We start from the raw sequence: 18,369 nt of genomic DNA on the forward strand, positions 1-18,369 counted from the left end.
CACACAAGGGGAGGTAAGTCCTTTCAAACCATATTTGGCATGTATTCACATTGTATTAGTCTATATCCACGATGTTCCACTTCGGGGATTGTTCAGGTGCCGCCCGGAAATTCTGTCGGATGTTTTCATTTCGGCCAAATGTCCATTACCTTCAGCTTTCTTTGTGATGGAATTCTAAGCTCTGGGTGATTTCTGAGGACTATGGTTAACTGCTCCTCAGATCTCTGCAGGGTAAATCCACACAGCTAGCTAGACTATCTGTCCAATCTGAGTTTTCTGTTGCACGACTAAAACTACTTTTGAACGTACACGTTCCACCAAAACAAGTTCCTTCCCGAGGCTATTTTGCAGACGCCTCTCCTGTCCCAGAATGCTGTGTGGACTAGCCAGACCCTCCTCCGCAGCGCTGTAGAGTAAGGTCTGGCAATGCGAGACTAACACTGTATTAACATCATAATAATAAACAACCACTTGTGGGCACCATGTAAACACAATGCTGACATATTATCACAAGTTGATATTGCTATTGTCTGAGCCTTTCTACACATCCAGCAGATATAGAGCAACATTAGTATTCAAGTGGAGTCATGTTTGTGTCCACCAGATGAATGTTAGGTCCAATATCTACTGAACTTTGAGCTCTGTTTTGGTCTCCACCAGAGAAAAAATATCTTGCTCTTTAGCTGCTAAATTCTTTGCTGCTAGTTTTTCTAGAAGTTTGTCAGGGAACAGAGGTGCACCTGACAACAACCTCCCGTCCTCCCCCACTCACCGCGGTGCACTGCAGCCTCCAGACACAGCAGCAAGTAGGACAGCCGGGCCTCGCGCGCTCGCGGCAGGTTGGCGTCCAGGCTGCAGCGCTGCTTCCTCAGGTCCACCTTACACGCTTTAGCCAGAGAGTAACTGACTTTGTAGTCCTGAGAGATCAGCTTCTGACGGGTGGTCAGAGCGTCACGGCACTGTTGAGGGAGAGGGGACTATTAGTGAGCAAAACAAGTTCACTATAAGATCCCGAAACACAACTGAGCTGGCCGTACCTTTTCTGACATGGCCTCCTCAAACTTGTGATTGAACAGACACTTGTAGACTTTCCCTTCCCCTGCCTGAGTCTGTGAGGAGGAAGAAAAGAGATGACATCATATCATAACCGCTAATTCACTAGCGATAATTACCTCCACCTTGGGCTTTTTTAATGTTTGTTTGTTATCAGAACAAACCTGAACACGTTTTTATGGAATTTGGTTTTCCGATTGGGAATTTTGGAAAGGATTTCTTAACACTGAAACAAAGGAGATTTCTTTGACATTTGAACTACTGCACTTACCTGAATGCAACTTGAAGGGAAAACTGTCTGTCACTTTGTGTATTTTGAATGCAGATTTCAAACATTTTCTCAGAATTGGAATCAGATTGATTGCCAAGTACATTAGCACATTCAGGGAATTTGCGTTACCGTTTCGGTGAGAGAAAATACAAAATAAAAAGCAAGTACGGCAAAGTAAAACAATATACTGTATAGTTAAATAGAAACGTACTAAAATATGTGAATTAATACTATAAAAATATGTACAATATATCAGTTTTTAAATAAGATAAAAACAAAACAACAAAAATAAGGTTTATTATTGGAATAACAAATTCAAACGATTGCAGACTGAGCACCTCTTCATTTAATTTTAACAGCCAGAAGTTAGTGTTAATACTTGGTTTGACTAAATTGTAATAAACCTTATAAAGTATTTGTGTTTTTGGAAATGTTTCTGATTAGTCAACTTTTGAAAGAATTTCTTAACGCTGAAACAAAGGAGATGTTTTGACTCGGTCACTTTGTGAATTTTCATGCAGATTTTAAACCGAATCGGAATCCGATCAAGTTGGTTTTCACATAAAAGGAATTTGTGCTACCGTTTTGGTGAGTGAAAAAGTACTGCAAAGTAAAGAAAAAAAAAATACAGAATATAAAATTAAAAATACTATAAAATGTGATGTACAATATATCTGTTTTTAGATGAAAGAGCTATACAGTATATTCTTTAGAATAACAAATTCAAACGATTGCAGACTCTGAGCACTTTCTCATTTGTCTTTTTAACAGCCAGAAGTTAGTGTGAATACTTTTTATTATTATTACTACATGTCATTTAGCTGACACTTTTATCCAAAGTGACTTACAATAGCTATATATGTCAGAGGTTGCACGCCTCTGGAGCAACTAGGGGTTAAGTGTCTTGCTCACGCATTGGTTGATGTATCGCAGTGGGAATCGAACCCAGGTCTCCCACACCAAAGGCATGTGTCATACCCACTGCGCCATCACCACCCTTGGTTTGAGTTAATTGTAATAAAATCTCCATTCCCCCCCATTGTATTTGCGTTTTGATTGATTCTAATTTGCTTATACATTTTAAATGGAAACCAAGCTGCAGATGATTCTGAATATCATTTCAACATGATCTGAATGTAGAAACTGTTGTTTAAGTCTCTTACGTTCCGACAGAATCTCTCGCGGTCGGCTCTGCAGGAGAAGTAAAGATGTCGGTCGAGGTGAAAGTCGTCTGACGACAGCTCCGCCACCCGCAGGATGGCCCTCTGGCACTCCTCTTTGATTCGATGAACGTGATCCTGCTGCTCCGCCTCCCGAACCAGCGCCTTCTCCAGACAGGAGATGACCTCGCCCTGAGAGTGGACGTCCTGACGAGGAACGGCGGGAAATCAGGATGAGTAAAGTAAGTAAGTAGGGTAAGTTAGATAGAAAAACTTATAAATGGCTCAATCACAACTCCAGCGTTTCCCACACAGACCAATTTGTGGCGGTGTGCCACACAATCAACACCGGCCGCCACATATTGCGGCATATATTTTTTTAACGCTATTTAAAACACGTAGCGTATTTGTTCAGCTGCATTTCCTTTCCCTGCTCTCTCCGTCTCTCTGTCCCTCACGCGTCTCTCACACACACCTATCTCATGAACACCTTTACACAATCACACATTAAAAAGTGCTATAAAAATATTTTATATTCTGAATACAATGTTGTCAGTGTGTTAATGTTGGAGTCCCGACCTGACTCTTAGCAAACAAGCGATTGCGCCTGCTTTAGAAAGTTAAATAGTCGCAAGTTTGCGGTAAAATGCATTTGGGTTGTCGAGGTCAAAACACTATATGTAGCAGCTGTGAACCAAATAAACGTATTATAAATAATGTTATGTCATTTTTTTACTCTTACACTGAATGTTTGCTGCTTCAATCCAGATAGAGTATTGAAAAGTATTTTCCGCGACTGAAAAAGGCCCGTGTTGAGGATGAGGACCAGCCTGAACCGGAGGCAACAGTCCGACCAGTGTTATTAGTTATGTTATTAATTTGTTTACAATATTTTCAGGATTCAACCAGTGCTGACAGACAGGGTCAGGGAGAGAGATAGATTTGTTAGGCATTGAAGGAAGAGTAGGAGAGGAGGACAGCATCCAACAGCGTGTCTGCCTCAGTTTTTGATACTCGATTGTTACGAAAATAAGTATCCCCCCCACCACAAATTGCTTTCTAATCTGTGGGAAACACTGAACTGTTTTGTTTGCTGCCAACAAAAAAAAAAACAGAACCTAACAGAGCAACATCATAATGTAGCACTGCTAGCTGTTTCTGCAATATGAGCCATCGCTAGACAATATTCTGCACTATGCATATTTATTTATTTATTTATTACTGTGTGTTACCTCCAACTGTGCAATATGTCATTTCTATTCATCCGCACCTTACTCATCTGTATATCTGTGTTTATATACTGTCTGTTTGTATAAGGGTGTTTATTGTGTAAATATGTTTTTTTTATTATTATTATTATTACCAATTCTATTTTTTCTATTTCTTATACTTTATGTATATTTTTTCTCCTATGTCTACTTAATGTGTATTTGTGTTATTCTGATGCGTGTCATTTTTTTTCTTTTGAGCTGCTGTAGCACAGGAATTTCCCCAGTGTGGGGTTAATAAAGTCTATCTTAATTAAGAATTTTCAGCATCTTAAAAAACAGACAACCAATCTTTTCAGTTTCCATCAGTTGAGACGTTACATTGAGAAACCTGACATATAGGTCAGATCCAGGTCACACAAACACTTTAAAGCTGTGTAATGGATTACTAAACGCTAACTGGGGATAATAAAGTACATCGATCATAAAGGAGAAGCAATACATTGGAGGACAAAAATTTGGAATACTGTCAGCTCTGTTCTTGAGAACATTCAGGACAACGTCACCGTAAAACAACTTGTCTTTTCTACATTTTGATTTTTTTTTGCTAAGGATTAAACAAACAAGACATAAGGTGTTAATTTGTGAGCTTGCGAGGTGCTGTTAGGCAGATTCTTTTTATCCTTATGCTAAGCTAAGCTAACCGTCTTCTGTCTTGATGAAGACGGTGAGATGCGGTTGAAAGCTACCAGAATTAGGGCTGCACGATATGAGGAAAATGTCAAATTGCGATTATTTTGACTGATGTTGCGATTGCGATATGACTCACGATATTGGAGGGAATGATCAATTTTTTGGATCATCATTCTCATTTTCATTGAAACACAACTAAAAATGTGCTATAGTCATGTAGTGTGATTTTTGCAAGAATGTGTACCAAACAAAGATGTTTTCCTTTAGGCTGTAGGATGGGATTTGTAGGCCCAGGACGTCTCTGCAGCACCACAATACTTCATTCAGAATGGTTAGACACATATTTTGCCTTTAACAAATATTGCGCCCCCCCTGCGATTTGGATATTGCACTAGCCCTGCGATTTCGATAAAATTGCGATTAATTGAGCAGCCCTAACCAGAATAACTGGCAACTGGAGCTTTTCAAGTTAAAGAATGATCTTTCATGCTCAGACCCTGAAATGTGGACCCAAACACCACTGAGCGGTTTTGCGTATCATCGCCGTTTTTCTTTGTTGTAGTTTCTTCTCCGTAGCGAGTAGCTTTGCTCACCTTTTGTCCCACGTTGATGCTGCCGCAGCGCAGGCTGTTGATGTCTTCTTTACATTTGTCCATGAAGCCGCAGATCAGTCTGTAGTCGCTGAAGACGATGCTGGTCATCTTGGTGATGTACTGGTTGCACTGGTACTCGCTGACGTTGGCACGGTGATCCACCAGACAGGACACCAGGTAGCCCCTCCCTCGCTCCTCCTCGTTACACTCCTTTATCTGAAGGCATCGAACAGACAGGCTGTATTTAACTTCAACTTAAATTAAACGAGACATATCAAAGTTAAAGCCGTTTGTCTCGGTGAAGATGTTGAAAATTCATCTTTAGTAAGGAGATAAAGTTTAAGAGATAAAGTTTAAAGAGAGGTAATTTAGAGGTTTTAAAAAGGTACATTTGCTTTGATATTTAACCCGACAGGAAATTGAACCCCGAGCCTCGTCCGTGGTGCACACTGACCCAGTGGTGTAGTCTAATGTATTGTAGTGGGTATACTGTCCCATTTTTTTTTTCTGGCTCAGAATGGGCCTTTTGGCCAGGGTTATTTTGAGCGTCAAAGACTAATATCCTGCATTCTGATACATTTTATGCACCAATTTATGTTGGTAATACCTTTATGTATCCTATGAGAAGGAAAACACAGATGACATTCAAAATATATCAAAAATATAATGGAATATAAAGCAGTAAGGGGGCTTTCATATCAGGGACCTAAGTCTGGATCACAAAAGTTGACCCCAAAGCAACGAGGACAAAATAAAATAGGCTACTTATATTCATCTTAAATGTGTGGTGAAAGGAGGATATGCACACACTACGCTCTGCGCTCAGTGAGGAGCGGGTCGATGAAAGATGAGAAAAGTCTCTCTGCATGTTCTGCAGTGTTAGTTTAGTTTGCTGTCACATTACTCGACCCCATATTTGTGAATACAATAGTGAAAGTTCTGTGAAAGTGAAAGTTCTGTCACAAAATTATGTTGTTGCATATCATTGCACATTTTTAAGTGGGTATATGGAAAACCTGGAGATTTCTTAGTGGGTGTACTGCGTATATATGCGTATTACGTACACAACACCACTGCACTGACCTCATTGATGGTGCTCTTGCAGACCTCCATGGCCACCGACTCAAACTTTGGATCTGTGGTCAGATTGAGTTTATAGTTCCACAGAAGCTGAGAGAGAGAGAGAGAGAGAGAGAGAGAGAGAGAGAGAGAAAATAATATAAAACTTTCATACATGTATACATAGACATCCAGTTTATTTATCTAATGATAAGAAGCTGTTGAGTTGCATTATGGAAATGATAAGATTCCTGCATTTATGGAGCTTGACCGACACTAGGGACTACGGTTCAGCACATCTCGGCCCCTGGCTGCTCCTTCCATCATGATTGTACAACCAAGAGGTTATAACCTCCGCGCCACACTGGTAACGAGAAAACGAGCCGCCTGTCACCTGATGGTCGATAGCAATGTGCTTTGTGTGGATGAAGCATTACGTTTTGAGATGGTTTCCAGTTTCTAAAATGTGAGGATTTTTCTGCATCGAGTACTTTTACTTAGGTACATACGTTTACTTGAGTAAAGGATCTGAATACTTCTTCCACCACGGTCGTTCGGTTAGTGCAAAACCCCACCTCCGCCACTTGCTGCATGCCGGTTTATACGGAAGTTTATACGCTGCCATGGCAATAGTACACATTAAAATGGCTGTCGCTCTGACATTTTTCTGCTACGTTGATTTGAATGGGAATGGCCTTTCTATCCAATTTATTCCTGTGGTACCCCAATAGTGACCCTGCAGATCAGCTCACAGGATCCCTAAACCTAATCATTTTGGATTTCTTAAATGGAGTAATAAAAAAGAAGTTCCAAGATGTCTCTTGTCTTTAGATTCTATTCTCTCTTTTTAGATTGGTTTCCTGTCAGCCAGGCTCCAGCTGTAGCAGCTGAAAGATAACAGCTACTGACGGCCAGAAAATAACACCAAAACAAGAACGCGTGTGCGTGTGTGTGTTGCAGCCAGAGCTTTCCAGTGCCGTAATGAAGACAGTCCAAGTGGTTCATTAACCTTGTGGCGTTTTATAAACCTGTCTGCCGTTAACTGCAGTGAACTCTGAACACTGAAGTTGTATCATCCAGCAGACACTGAGAAGAGCTTCAGGGACCTCAAAAAAAAAAAAAAGAGAAACCTCAGACTGAAAGTTTAAGGTCAGTTATGGTCGTACGGTCAGTGGTGGAAGAAGTATTTAAGGTTAGGGTCCATTTACTTAAGTAAAAGTACTAATATCACACTGTAAGAATACTCCGTTACAAGTAAAAGTCCTGCATTGAAAATTACAACTTAAAGTACCAGAAGTAAAAGTAGTCATTATGCAGAAAAATCCTCACATTTTAGAAACTGGAAACAATCCAAACAGTTGTGTGTTTAATGGTCTAATCATTTCAGCTGGACTTGTAGGCTGTTATATTGTTGGCTAGTTCAATTTATAACAAAACATGGGATTTTATAAACTACATGCGTTTTGTGTGTAAAATCCTAATTTTTAAAGTAACTAAAGCTGTCAGATGAATGTAGTGGAGTAAAAAGTACAATATTTCTCTCTGAAATGTAGCAGAGTAGAAGTAGAAAGAGGCATGAAAAGCAAAGACTCAAGTAAACATACCTGCAAACTCAGAAGGGCTGACAAAGGTGACACATCTCTACACCCCCGAAAAGCGACTAGTTTGCAGGTATGAGTAAAGTACAAGTACCTCAAATTTGTTCTTAAGTACAGTACTGGGGTAAATGTACTTAGTTACATTCCACCACTGCGTACAGTACGTGAAATGAGGATCGTCAAAGCTCTTTTACTTTTTAGACGGCGAACAGAGATTATTGAGAAGAAGAAGTTCTCAGGTCTTTTACTTAAGTAAAAGTAGCAATACCACAGTGTAGAAATACTCTGTTACAAGTAAAAGTCCAAAAGTAGTGGCATTAAAAATTACAACTTAAAAGTACCAAAAGTAAAAGTAGTCATTATGCAGAAAGGCACATTTCAGAATATGTGTGTTTTGTAGGAAATACTTACATGGTTACAGTCAGGAGCAATCTCAGATTCCTGCAGAAAAACAAGAGAGAAAGACACAAGTCAAAGGCTGTTTCCTTCAGGTGAATTGAAATATTTATGAACAAAAAAACATCCTGACAGAACAAGGAAGTTTGACAAGGAGATGGAAATGCTTGAGATGTGCTCCATCTGGCACATCTGACAGTTAAACCCAGCGTATTAAAAGGAATAGTTCAACACTTTTTTCTGCAAGTCGGATGAGAAGATTAAAGCCACTCTCATGTCTGTGCGTTAAACAACCAAAGATAACCTGACTCTGTCCAAAGTGAAAAAACACACCTACACACAGCTAAAGCTCAGCAGTTAAGATATTACATCTCTTTGTTTAATCCATACTCAAACAGAGTTATGTATGTGGTGTGTGTAGTGTTAGAGTGCACTGTGTGCTTAAAGCTTTAGTGCGTAACTTTTTGATATTAGTGAACGTCCGTCACGTTCAAGCCATCACCAAATGAGTTGCTACAAAGCTAATTAAGACTATCAGCTCCACACAACTCTCTCTGTATCTCTCAGTATGACTATGTTCAGAAGATTGTGTCGTCCGGTGACTTTCCCGCGCAGAAATTCTAGTGAAGGTAATTACCTCTTCTGAATGTTTTTTTAATTCTCCGTGTCTCCTTGGCTACTAGCAACTGCGTGGGGGAGGGGTGGGGGCCCGTGCGCGATCACGGAAAGGCTTGTATCATGTGGACGCGCCAAGTGTTGTTGTCATTACTTAGAATTCTTCATGGGGGAGACATAAACTACGCATTATAGCTTTATTTTTATATATATATATATATATATATATATATATATATATATATATATATATATATATACATTTTTGTATGTGTACGGATTAAACAAGCAAGATATAATATGGTTAATTAGTGGGTTTATTTTTTAACTTTGGACGCACCCACAGCCAGGGGAAGCTACACAGAGGCTACAGGTTAGCTTCAGTCAACTGAGTGTGGAATTTTTACATATACATAAATGATGCAAGTTCACACAATGCAGATTAAGCCCATTGTTGCCAGGGAAAGCTCTCTGTATTTCTCAGTATACTGGAGTTGTGGTGTCTGGTGTCTTACGGATGTGCAAAGCGGATATGACGCCATCAACAAGCGACCAAATGGCATGGATCGTGTCATTTTGGCATTGTTAAAACTACAGACGTCTCTGGATTTGAACATTGTTGGAAACAATTTGGGATAATGTAAGTACACAACTCAAAATAACAAATAAATAAAATATAGAACATAGGTCTAGTTGTTTTTAGACATTTTAAAAAGGTCCAATATGTAATCTATTTACTGTAATAAATCCCCAAATGACCCCAATGTGTCATCAGATATTAAGGAAACATGCTAAGTTGAAATACTATCTTTTCTGACAACAATGCTAATGCCAGTATTTTCTCCTTTTGAAATGTCCATTCCATGACAGAATTTCTGTTTGTGTTTTGGCCTGTGTTATCAACTGCCCAGTTTGACAGCCAGGCCGGGTTGCCAGATAGACCTGTAAAAACATAAACCCAGCGCGCTACAGCTGTAACGTTAGTACAGCCATTAAACGAATGGGATAACGAAGATAAATTCTACCAGACCTAAAAAAAACGGCATGTTTCTAACAGTTGCGTGACCAGAGACGTAACAAACCCCGGGTAAATATTGGAGATGTATTTGAAAGATGGAGACAGCTTAGAGCCCAAAAGGACGCCGAGTTGGCTAATTTCCTCCTGAACAGGTAAGCATTAGCTTCAGGCTAATTTATCACGGCTACTAGGGACGGGCATTATATGTCATTTCAACATTTGTGTAGCTACTCACATAGAATTGTAGCTAGAGTACCTGAGTTGGTTACTTGCAAAAACAAATTGAGACACAGCCAGTAAAGTGATCCTGACTGGTCCTGGCTAACACTGCCATGCTAACCCTGCTAACTGCTAACGTTACCGGAGGACCAGGCAAGCGGGCCGCGGCTGTTTACAACGTGTAGTTCAGCGGCCGTAGCCGACAAAGGTGAGTTATTTTAAGCCAAGAGAGGCGGACTGTAAATCGAGAGGACCGTGAGTTTGCAGTGTGTTTATGCGATTGTTCCCGTAATTTCTTTTTTTTGGGCTTTTTCGCCTTTAATTGATAGGACAGCTAGGTGAAAGAGAGGGGGAAGACATGCAGGAAATCGTCACAGGTCAGATTCAAACCCTGGACCTCTGCGTCAAGGAATAAACCTCTCAGTATATGTGCGCCTGCTCTACCCACTGACCCAGCCCGGCCACTTGGGTGGAGAGAATGGTGAGGTTGTTGTGTTTTTTTGCAGTTCCTACTGTAATTCTAAGCCGAAAAAGTGTGTGTGTCAGTTGGGTACAGAGCTCCACGTGAGCATGGGCTTCTAGGACTGTCAATATAGCCAGCATATAACGTTAGCTACTCCGCTGTGCTGTGAAGTAATGTCTGGCTATGTGAGACAACAAGCGTCTAGCAACATTTTTGTGGACTCTGCGGTCTCAACCTGGAACCCTCCGTGAACTTCGAGTCTGAGGAGGAGGGGGCGGGGGAGACGACTCTCTCCAGTATTTTGAATTTGTACTGCAGTAACTATTTTAAACACTGTCAGTATTACATATTGCACCTTTAATGCAGAAATGCTACATATTAGCTATATTATTTAATGAATCTGAAAAAAAGAAATCCACATGATACAAGTTTTGTTTTGGGCAAATTACAGTATACAGTAGGGCTGCATAATAAATCGCAATTATATCCAAATCGCAATATGGACTACTGCAGTATCCAAATCGCAGGGGGGTGGGGGGTGCAATATCGCAGGGGGGGCGCAATATTTGTTTAAGGCAAAATATATGTCAAACCATTCTGAATTAAGTATTGTGGTGCAGCAGAGACGTCCTGGCCTACAAAACGTATCCTACAAACTAAAGAAAACATTTTTGTTTGGTACAGATCCTCGCCAAAAAAAAAATAATAATAAATAAAAATAAATAACACTATGATCATTTCCAATTTTTTTTCATTTGAATATTTTTCAATGAGAATAAGTATACACACATGATCATTTCCTCCAATATCGTGAATCATATCTCAATTCGATACCAGTCAAAATAATGGCATTTATATATTTTCAGCCCTAGTATACAGTACACGTACATACAAATACATACTGCATAAAGCAACAGTTCTGAAGAATAAAGCTCTTTGTGTGCCTATGACACATCCTCCCACAAAAAAAATGTCCCTTCCAATATTTAAAGCCAAAGTTAATGTGATCAAAGCAGCAGCAGTGCTTCAACAGACTCTCCGACAACATCCTTGACTATCACACGAAACATAGCAGGAGAAGCTTTTGTTACAGCTTCTTGCTATTTTGCAGTCAAAAAGACATGAAAGCACTTCATGTTATATCTGGCTTGGCTCACGGGAACAGAGACAAAAACTCCTTCTTTAAACCCTCATTTCCACTAAATGTTTTACAGACAGAGGAACGAATGTCACGAGGAAACAGACCCTCAGTGGCCTCCAAGATTAGAAGTACCAATTAGTTAAACCAGGAGTTATTAATTAATGAAGGAGCCGTTCCATTCATTTCAAAGGCTTCTGAAACAAGCCCAGATTAATCAACTAGACTGCTCATACTGAAGTGGTAACAGAGGCTAATTGTGTCTGGGTGAAGGGAGGGGAGTAATGTGACCAAACTCCCTTTATATCACAGAAAACCTTATACGATCCACTGAGACGTTCACAGTGTGAAACCAACCTCTGTACATTAAAGCTAACAGAAGCTTTGTTGTAAGATTTACAGTAGCAGTTTGTGCTCTGCAAGCACCAGACTGTACCAGGTTTCTTTCATCGGTTAATAAAAGTGACTGTGAAGTGATTAACACACAGAGAATGATCTACTATTATCTATCTTTAGCGTCTTTTAGATCATTGTTTCGGTTTTTACGGCACATTTACTGTTAGGTTCAGTCTCAGCTAGGGCTGGGACGGTATGGATTCTTTCTTACTGCGGTTGAAGAGCAAGAAATTCCCACGGTATCACGGTATACCGCAACCCCCTTACGAGAGTAGCTTAAGTTAGAGCGAGAATGGCAGTGTGCCTGAAGTGAGTGACATCAGTGCCCGTGTGGTTGCGCAAGGAGAGCGAGCAGTAACAGAGAGTAGCGTATGAGTGCCACTGTGAGGAAAAAGTGAAGAATAAAACAACAAGCTAGAGCTTCTCAAGACACGGTGGCTTCATCTATTGTCAATACTGCCGGTAAAGTGAATGGCGTCACCCCCGAAAAAACATCGGCTTAAACCTTACAACATATGTTGCAGCCATAGACTGTACAAAAAGATTGCAGCACAGTGTTTCCATTTCAGCTCAATGTGAGAGTCTTTACTGCGTTTTGCTGTCATTTAGGGCCACAATGGTTTCTCTCGTCTCCGTTGATCCATTCCACAGACAGTTCAGAAAAAGCTCTTTTGTCAATAAAGTAAAACATAAATACAATAGTTTGCTGACAATGCCGAGTGCAGCCCGTCTTGCAGCTGAGCAGACAGAGAGCAGAGAGGGCGACTCGGCAGTTCGCCAACTTGTTGCTCTCTCTACCAATATAAGCCGCTCCGTTTTAGGCTACGAAACGTGCATGCTGGCTGAAATTCATTGCTAATGTGCAATGGTAAACACTGCAGCTTGTTAAGCTAGTTAATGTGTCTACCTCAGCTGAGAATGGAGAAATGTCTTTGCCTTTCCTACCGTAATACACGGTAGGAAAGGCAAAGACATTTCTCTGATACAAGACATTACACAGTGAATGTTATGTGCCATGGAACATTGTTCTCTCCAACTTGCGAAAGGTCGGATTTGCTCCATCTTTTGATAAGTTTTATTTAGAAAACCTTAATCCAGAGATGTTCACAAGTAATTTTTTGGAAGTCCAAGTCGAGTCTCAAGTCTTTGAGCTCGAGTCCAAGTCAAGTCTCAAGTCTTTGAGGGGCAAGTTCAAGTCAAGTCTCAAGTCTCTGGCCATCTGATCTGTCCCTAACACTGTATTGTTAAATCTTATGAATTCAAAGCATGTCCTGTAGCTACCATCCAGACAGTACAGTATCAAAATCAGTTGTAGGATAACTTCATGGGGTCTACTTAACACATCCCTCTAGCCCTCAGACCTGGTGAAATATTAACCTAAGTCGGTCACATCATATGGATACAACTATAAAGATACAATCTGCCTGTTCCCAGCATTAGCACAACACTTTGCGATGGTTAGACGACATATGCTAAATGTAACATATCTTTCACTCAAAAAAAATGTCTAATGTCAAAGTGGAAATCAAGAGGATAGTAGCAGCGCCACACCAGTTACAGAACAACATGCATCTCAGTGTCAGTCCAAATTACGCACAATAAGCAGTATGAACTCACTGATGTAATGCCATTTATTTTCTAAGTGTTTGTATGCTCAGTGAAACTGAGTCCAGCGCGAAGGAGACCCGACTCAGAAGAGGAGAGGTTAGTGAGGCCAGCGTCTCCACGGCAGGTGACAGTGCACACGGAAATAATGAAATAGTAAATAGGACTACAGTAACAGAAATATGTGCAGAATTAAGACAGTCAAGACGGTCCAGTGTTGGTGGACCGGGTATACCTTGTTCACTTAATAGCCTACAGATCATTCACGGGATCAATTACGCATCACATGAGTTTGCCTGCCCACACAGACACAGCGTTTGTTCCTGGGGAGCCGCCTCCTGTGTGCCATGGATGTCTGAGCCTCAGCAACTACTAACTATAAGATACAATGTGGCTGTTCCCAGCATTAGCACAACACTTTGCGATGGTTAGCTTGTTACCTGTGACGATATATGCTAAATGTAACGTCTCTTTCACATTAGCAAGTGACTGACCTGCCTGGATGCGTTTTGAGATGCCTGATGAAGTTCGACGTTGTTGATCCGGTGCCACACACCTTGCATTTAGCTGTTCGCTTACTGTCACTGTTTACGAAGTTATTGAAAGCAAACCTATTGACAAAAGGCACAACTCTGAGTGTGCGCACATAAGGCATAGCACATGCGTTACGTTGCACATTATGGCAAAGGGCAGGGGACATGAGGCTCGTCATACGTTTCCCCAACGTATATGCGCCAATAAAAGAAAATAGAAATACATGAATACATTTTGATTTAAAAGGCAATAATTGCATTAAAACAGGTTGTTGACGAGTCTCAAACCTCGAGTCCGAGTTAAGTCTGAAGTCTTTTGGGTTGAGTCACAAGTCAAGTCTGAAGTCAGCCGTTTGTGCGACTCGAGTCAGAGTCTCAGACTCGAGTCCCCATCTCTGCTTGAATCCATGCAAGACACAATCTATGTCATTAGAATCAATGAATCCATGTCATTAGACACAACGTGCACACACATGCAGGCCAATGTTTTTTTGCGGTGATGACGGTGACGAGCTCAGACCCGCGGTAGGCGTCACGTGACCGTGGTATTGCAGTAATGCAGTAACCGTCCCAGCCCTAGTCTCATCCCTCTGATAAACCTACCGTACACTTCCTGCTCAGCACCACACCGCAGACAGACACAGTTAGAGACGAGCTGGGGAACCAATAGTGGAACGTTTAACAGCTAACACGACAAATATTTAGTTGGTGGAGAACAAAAAGTCTTCATTTTAAAAAAAAGGACATAATCTACTTCCTTACACCCTGTCAGTCCACAGTTTATCTGTGCCAGACTGACTCAATGACCACGGTTGGAAATGTCTGTGATGGCCACAGGCCTGTTTGTGCTGCAGCAAAGTGACTTCCTGTCCAGCAGGTAGTTTATCACTGTGTGTGGTGCCGTTTCTCAGACGTCTCTCAACTGTCAGATTTTCAGGGCTTAAACCACCACAAATAGATACTCAAACTGAACTGTAACCAAACTGTGCAGCTAGGCTGTGGGTGTGTGCGTGTGCGTCGGGGTGGCATTCTCTAGAGAAGAGGCAGATTTATAAGAGCCATTTACCTCTTCAGGAGGCCACAGCTGTTATAGAGTTGAAGCAATGTAATTATCTCCGTAAAGAGGACATTACTCAGGAAGGGGTGTGTGTGTGTGTGTGTGTGTGTGTGTGTGTGAGACGTCAGCATAGTGGAGAGGCAGGGGGTGACGTCAACAGGGACAATAGTTTTTCACAGACATGTCAATTCTGATCTAAACATTAAAGTCAACCAACATTCAAAAGCCAATCTGAGACTTCATCCTCTTTTATTTTAGACAGGTTGTATGTGTGGATCCTATGACTGACTGAATTAATTAAATCAATAAAATAAATAACATAAATCATAACATGTTGATATGTCTGAATTTAACCACTCCCATTTGAGAAACCTGATTTTATTTTTACTTGACTTTAATGTTTAAATGTTTTTTTTTTATTATAAATAAATAAAATATTTCAGTGCTGCTATTAGGTAGTTCTCTAGGACAGTTAGCTTCACAGAATAGTTGTTTCCTTTTTGGCGTAGTTTGATGAGTAATCCAACTCTGTGTGTGTGTGTGTGTGTGTGTGTGTGTGTGTGTGTGTGTGTATATATATATATATATAAAAAAGAGAGAGTGATAGTGAGAGAAAACTGGACAGATTAAATTGGGTCACCAGACTTGCCAACATCACATCTGAGTCCAAAACTCTGAAGGGAGTGGAGGAAAAAAAACGACTGTATATTCCACAGAATATCACTATATATGATTGTTTGTTGAATCTAGGACTCTTTTCATTATCAATTCATCTGAAAAATATTTTCTCAATTAATGGATCAACTTTTGGTCTTTAAAATGTCAGAAAATAGTGAAAAACTATTAGCGCAAGTTCCTAAAGCTCATCAAGCTGCTGGTTTTAACAACTGGAACCAGCATTTTTGCTTAAGAAATGACTTAAACAATTCAACGATTATCAAAATATCTCCCACAAAAAAACAAAAAAACAAAACAATGATTTTAAAGCTGGGGTTGGCTGTTTTTTTGGCGTCATTGGGCAAAAATTCTATAATAACCAGAGATGCACCGAATCCAGGATTCGGCCGAATATTGGGCTTTTTGACGGGGTTCGGTTTCTGCCGAGTTTTTTTCCACCGAATCGAACCCTACGCTTGCACTGCGCTGGTCGACGTAATGACTCCCGTTGATTACGGGAAGGTGTTTACGTAGGTGGAGCGTTCAACGCAGTAGGCTGTGAGAAAGTGAAAATGGAACTCGTGAGCAGAAAAAGTGTCGATACTAAGTACTTTCAATCAAAAGAAGGCCATTCAAGTCCAGCTACATGTTCAATCTGCAATGCCGATTTGTCTCGTGGTGGCGAGGACCCTAAACAATACACAACATCGCCGTATACAAACATATGAAACATCCGAAAGAATACGAGTTGTGCACGAAGGAATATACAGACAGCAGCCAAAATGCAGCAACTTCAGGTACGGCAAAGGAAGGACAGAAAAGGACCAAAATACACTGCTGTGGATGTGGTTTACTTCATTAATGTGCTTACTGTGTTAAATGGACTGAGGATGGGAGTAGGAATCGCTATTCGTTTTCGGCAGAATCTTAACCAGTGGATTCGGTATTTGGCTGAACCCCAAAAATCTGGATTCGCTGCATCCCTAATAATAACCTTTCAGCATATTGTAATTCAAGTAATCTGAGAGAAAACTAGACTCCGGCACCTCCTCTTGGCTCGGTTTCAGGCTTTCGAAAATCTTGTCCATGACGGGAGACTTTGGCCAATCACAAGTCATTTCAGAAAGAGAAAGCGTTCCTACTGGCGTTTGTGCTACAATGCAGATGCGTGCATGTCCTTTCAGATGGTGAAAGCCTGACTCAATGACGGAAAATCCTGCAGAAGAAGATGCCTATTCCAGCATTGGCAAAAACTGCCTTCACTGGAAAGCGACCCGGAAAAAGGAAGACAGACTTCTCAAAGAGTCTAAAAAGAGTCTGACAATAAACACAATGAAGCGCGTGTCAATATCGTCGAAGCATTCCAGAGACGGGAGAGAAAATGTTACTAATATTAGCCTTCTGCCTACCGTTGCCAAAGGCTCATGCCTTGATGCAGATTGTGATGACAAATATTTGGATTTTTTCATCACAAAGAGACACAAGAGAAGCAGGCAGAGTCTGTGTGGTTCAACTTCACCCTTTAAGTCAGCTGACTGCACACACACATGCACTCACTTTACACCTCACTCAGGTTAATAATTACCTCACTGAGGTCGCAGTCAGCAGCTGTACTGTGGAGTGTGCACACATTAACACCTTCCCTTAAGACAAATAGTTTGCCAGTTGCACAGGTGGGGAGTACATAAACAAACACACAAACACCCGAATGAGGATTCTAAACCAGCAATTTACAACGATTTTCATTATAGATTATAAAATGTCAGAAAATAGTGACAAATCGGACAATCACAAGTTCCCAGAGGCCAAGGTGCAGTCTTCAAACAGCTTATTTTGTTCGACCAACAATCCAAAATCAACACATTCAAGTTATGTTGATATAAAACAGAGAAAAAGCAGCCAAATCGTCACATTTAAGAAGCTGGAGCCAGACTTAAAAGATGATCGCACATTGTTGTCAAATAATTTTCGGTCCAGCGACTAATCAATTCATTGTTTCTCTATCTGGTTTTTATCCTGACAGTGTGGAAACGACTGTGAAACAGCATTAAGTCCTTTATTTTGTCATATAATGTTATTAAACAGTTAACTGCTGCTTAAATAAACAATCTTTGGTGGCATGGGGGGGGGGGGCTGACAGGTCTTTTAATACATCAGAACAACATCTGAACCTTAAATATCAAAGTCTTATTTTACTGTTAATGTTTTTTTTTTAACAATCAGTAACTCAGCAGTAAAACAGGACTATAGTACTATAGGACTTTACTCTTCTTACATTCAGTAGACTAGTAGTATGTGAATATAGGCTACCTGTCATTTATGGGCTGATTTTACTCCAATAATGCATAATTTATTGTAGCGTTTGTAAGTGTGTATTTAAAGCCATGTTTTGCAAAGTTACAGCTACCTGATAAATGTGCTGCAGTAAAAGTACAGTGGCCCCAATAAATGGAAATACACAAAACATACATCTGTAAGAGTGTACGCACAGTTACTCCAACATAATCTTGCACAATTAGTTTGTTTGTGGTAAAAAATATTTGTAGTTTCTGGAGGTATAACATTAGAAGGAAAACATAGCTTTCTATTGTCCTAAATTAACCTGGTTGAGCGCGCGCGTGTGTGTGTGTGTGTGTG

General features: G+C 40.5%; 1 protein-coding gene across 2 annotated transcripts in view; it reads right to left on the reverse strand.

Annotated features, from left to right (window-relative positions):
• LOC144520452 (Golgi apparatus protein 1-like) overlaps positions 1–18,369 on the reverse strand; it is a 32,017-nt gene that overhangs the window by 13,077 nt on the left and 571 nt on the right. For both annotated transcript variants that reach the window (XM_078254179.1, XM_078254169.1), the window contains exons 2-7: positions 8,047–8,076; positions 6,062–6,148; positions 4,979–5,194; positions 2,488–2,691; positions 1,038–1,109; positions 773–959 (exon numbers count right to left, since the gene is read on the reverse strand). In XM_078254179.1, the coding sequence (XP_078110305.1) occupies positions 773–959; positions 1,038–1,109; positions 2,488–2,691; positions 4,979–5,194; positions 6,062–6,148; positions 8,047–8,076 (796 nt within the window). The remainder of the gene's footprint in view (positions 1–772; positions 960–1,037; positions 1,110–2,487; positions 2,692–4,978; positions 5,195–6,061; positions 6,149–8,046; positions 8,077–18,369) is intronic.

Source organism: Sander vitreus, chromosome 1, assembly GCF_031162955.1.
Source record: "Sander vitreus isolate 19-12246 chromosome 1, sanVit1, whole genome shotgun sequence".
NCBI classification, from domain to species: domain Eukaryota; kingdom Metazoa; phylum Chordata; class Actinopteri; order Perciformes; family Percidae; genus Sander; species Sander vitreus.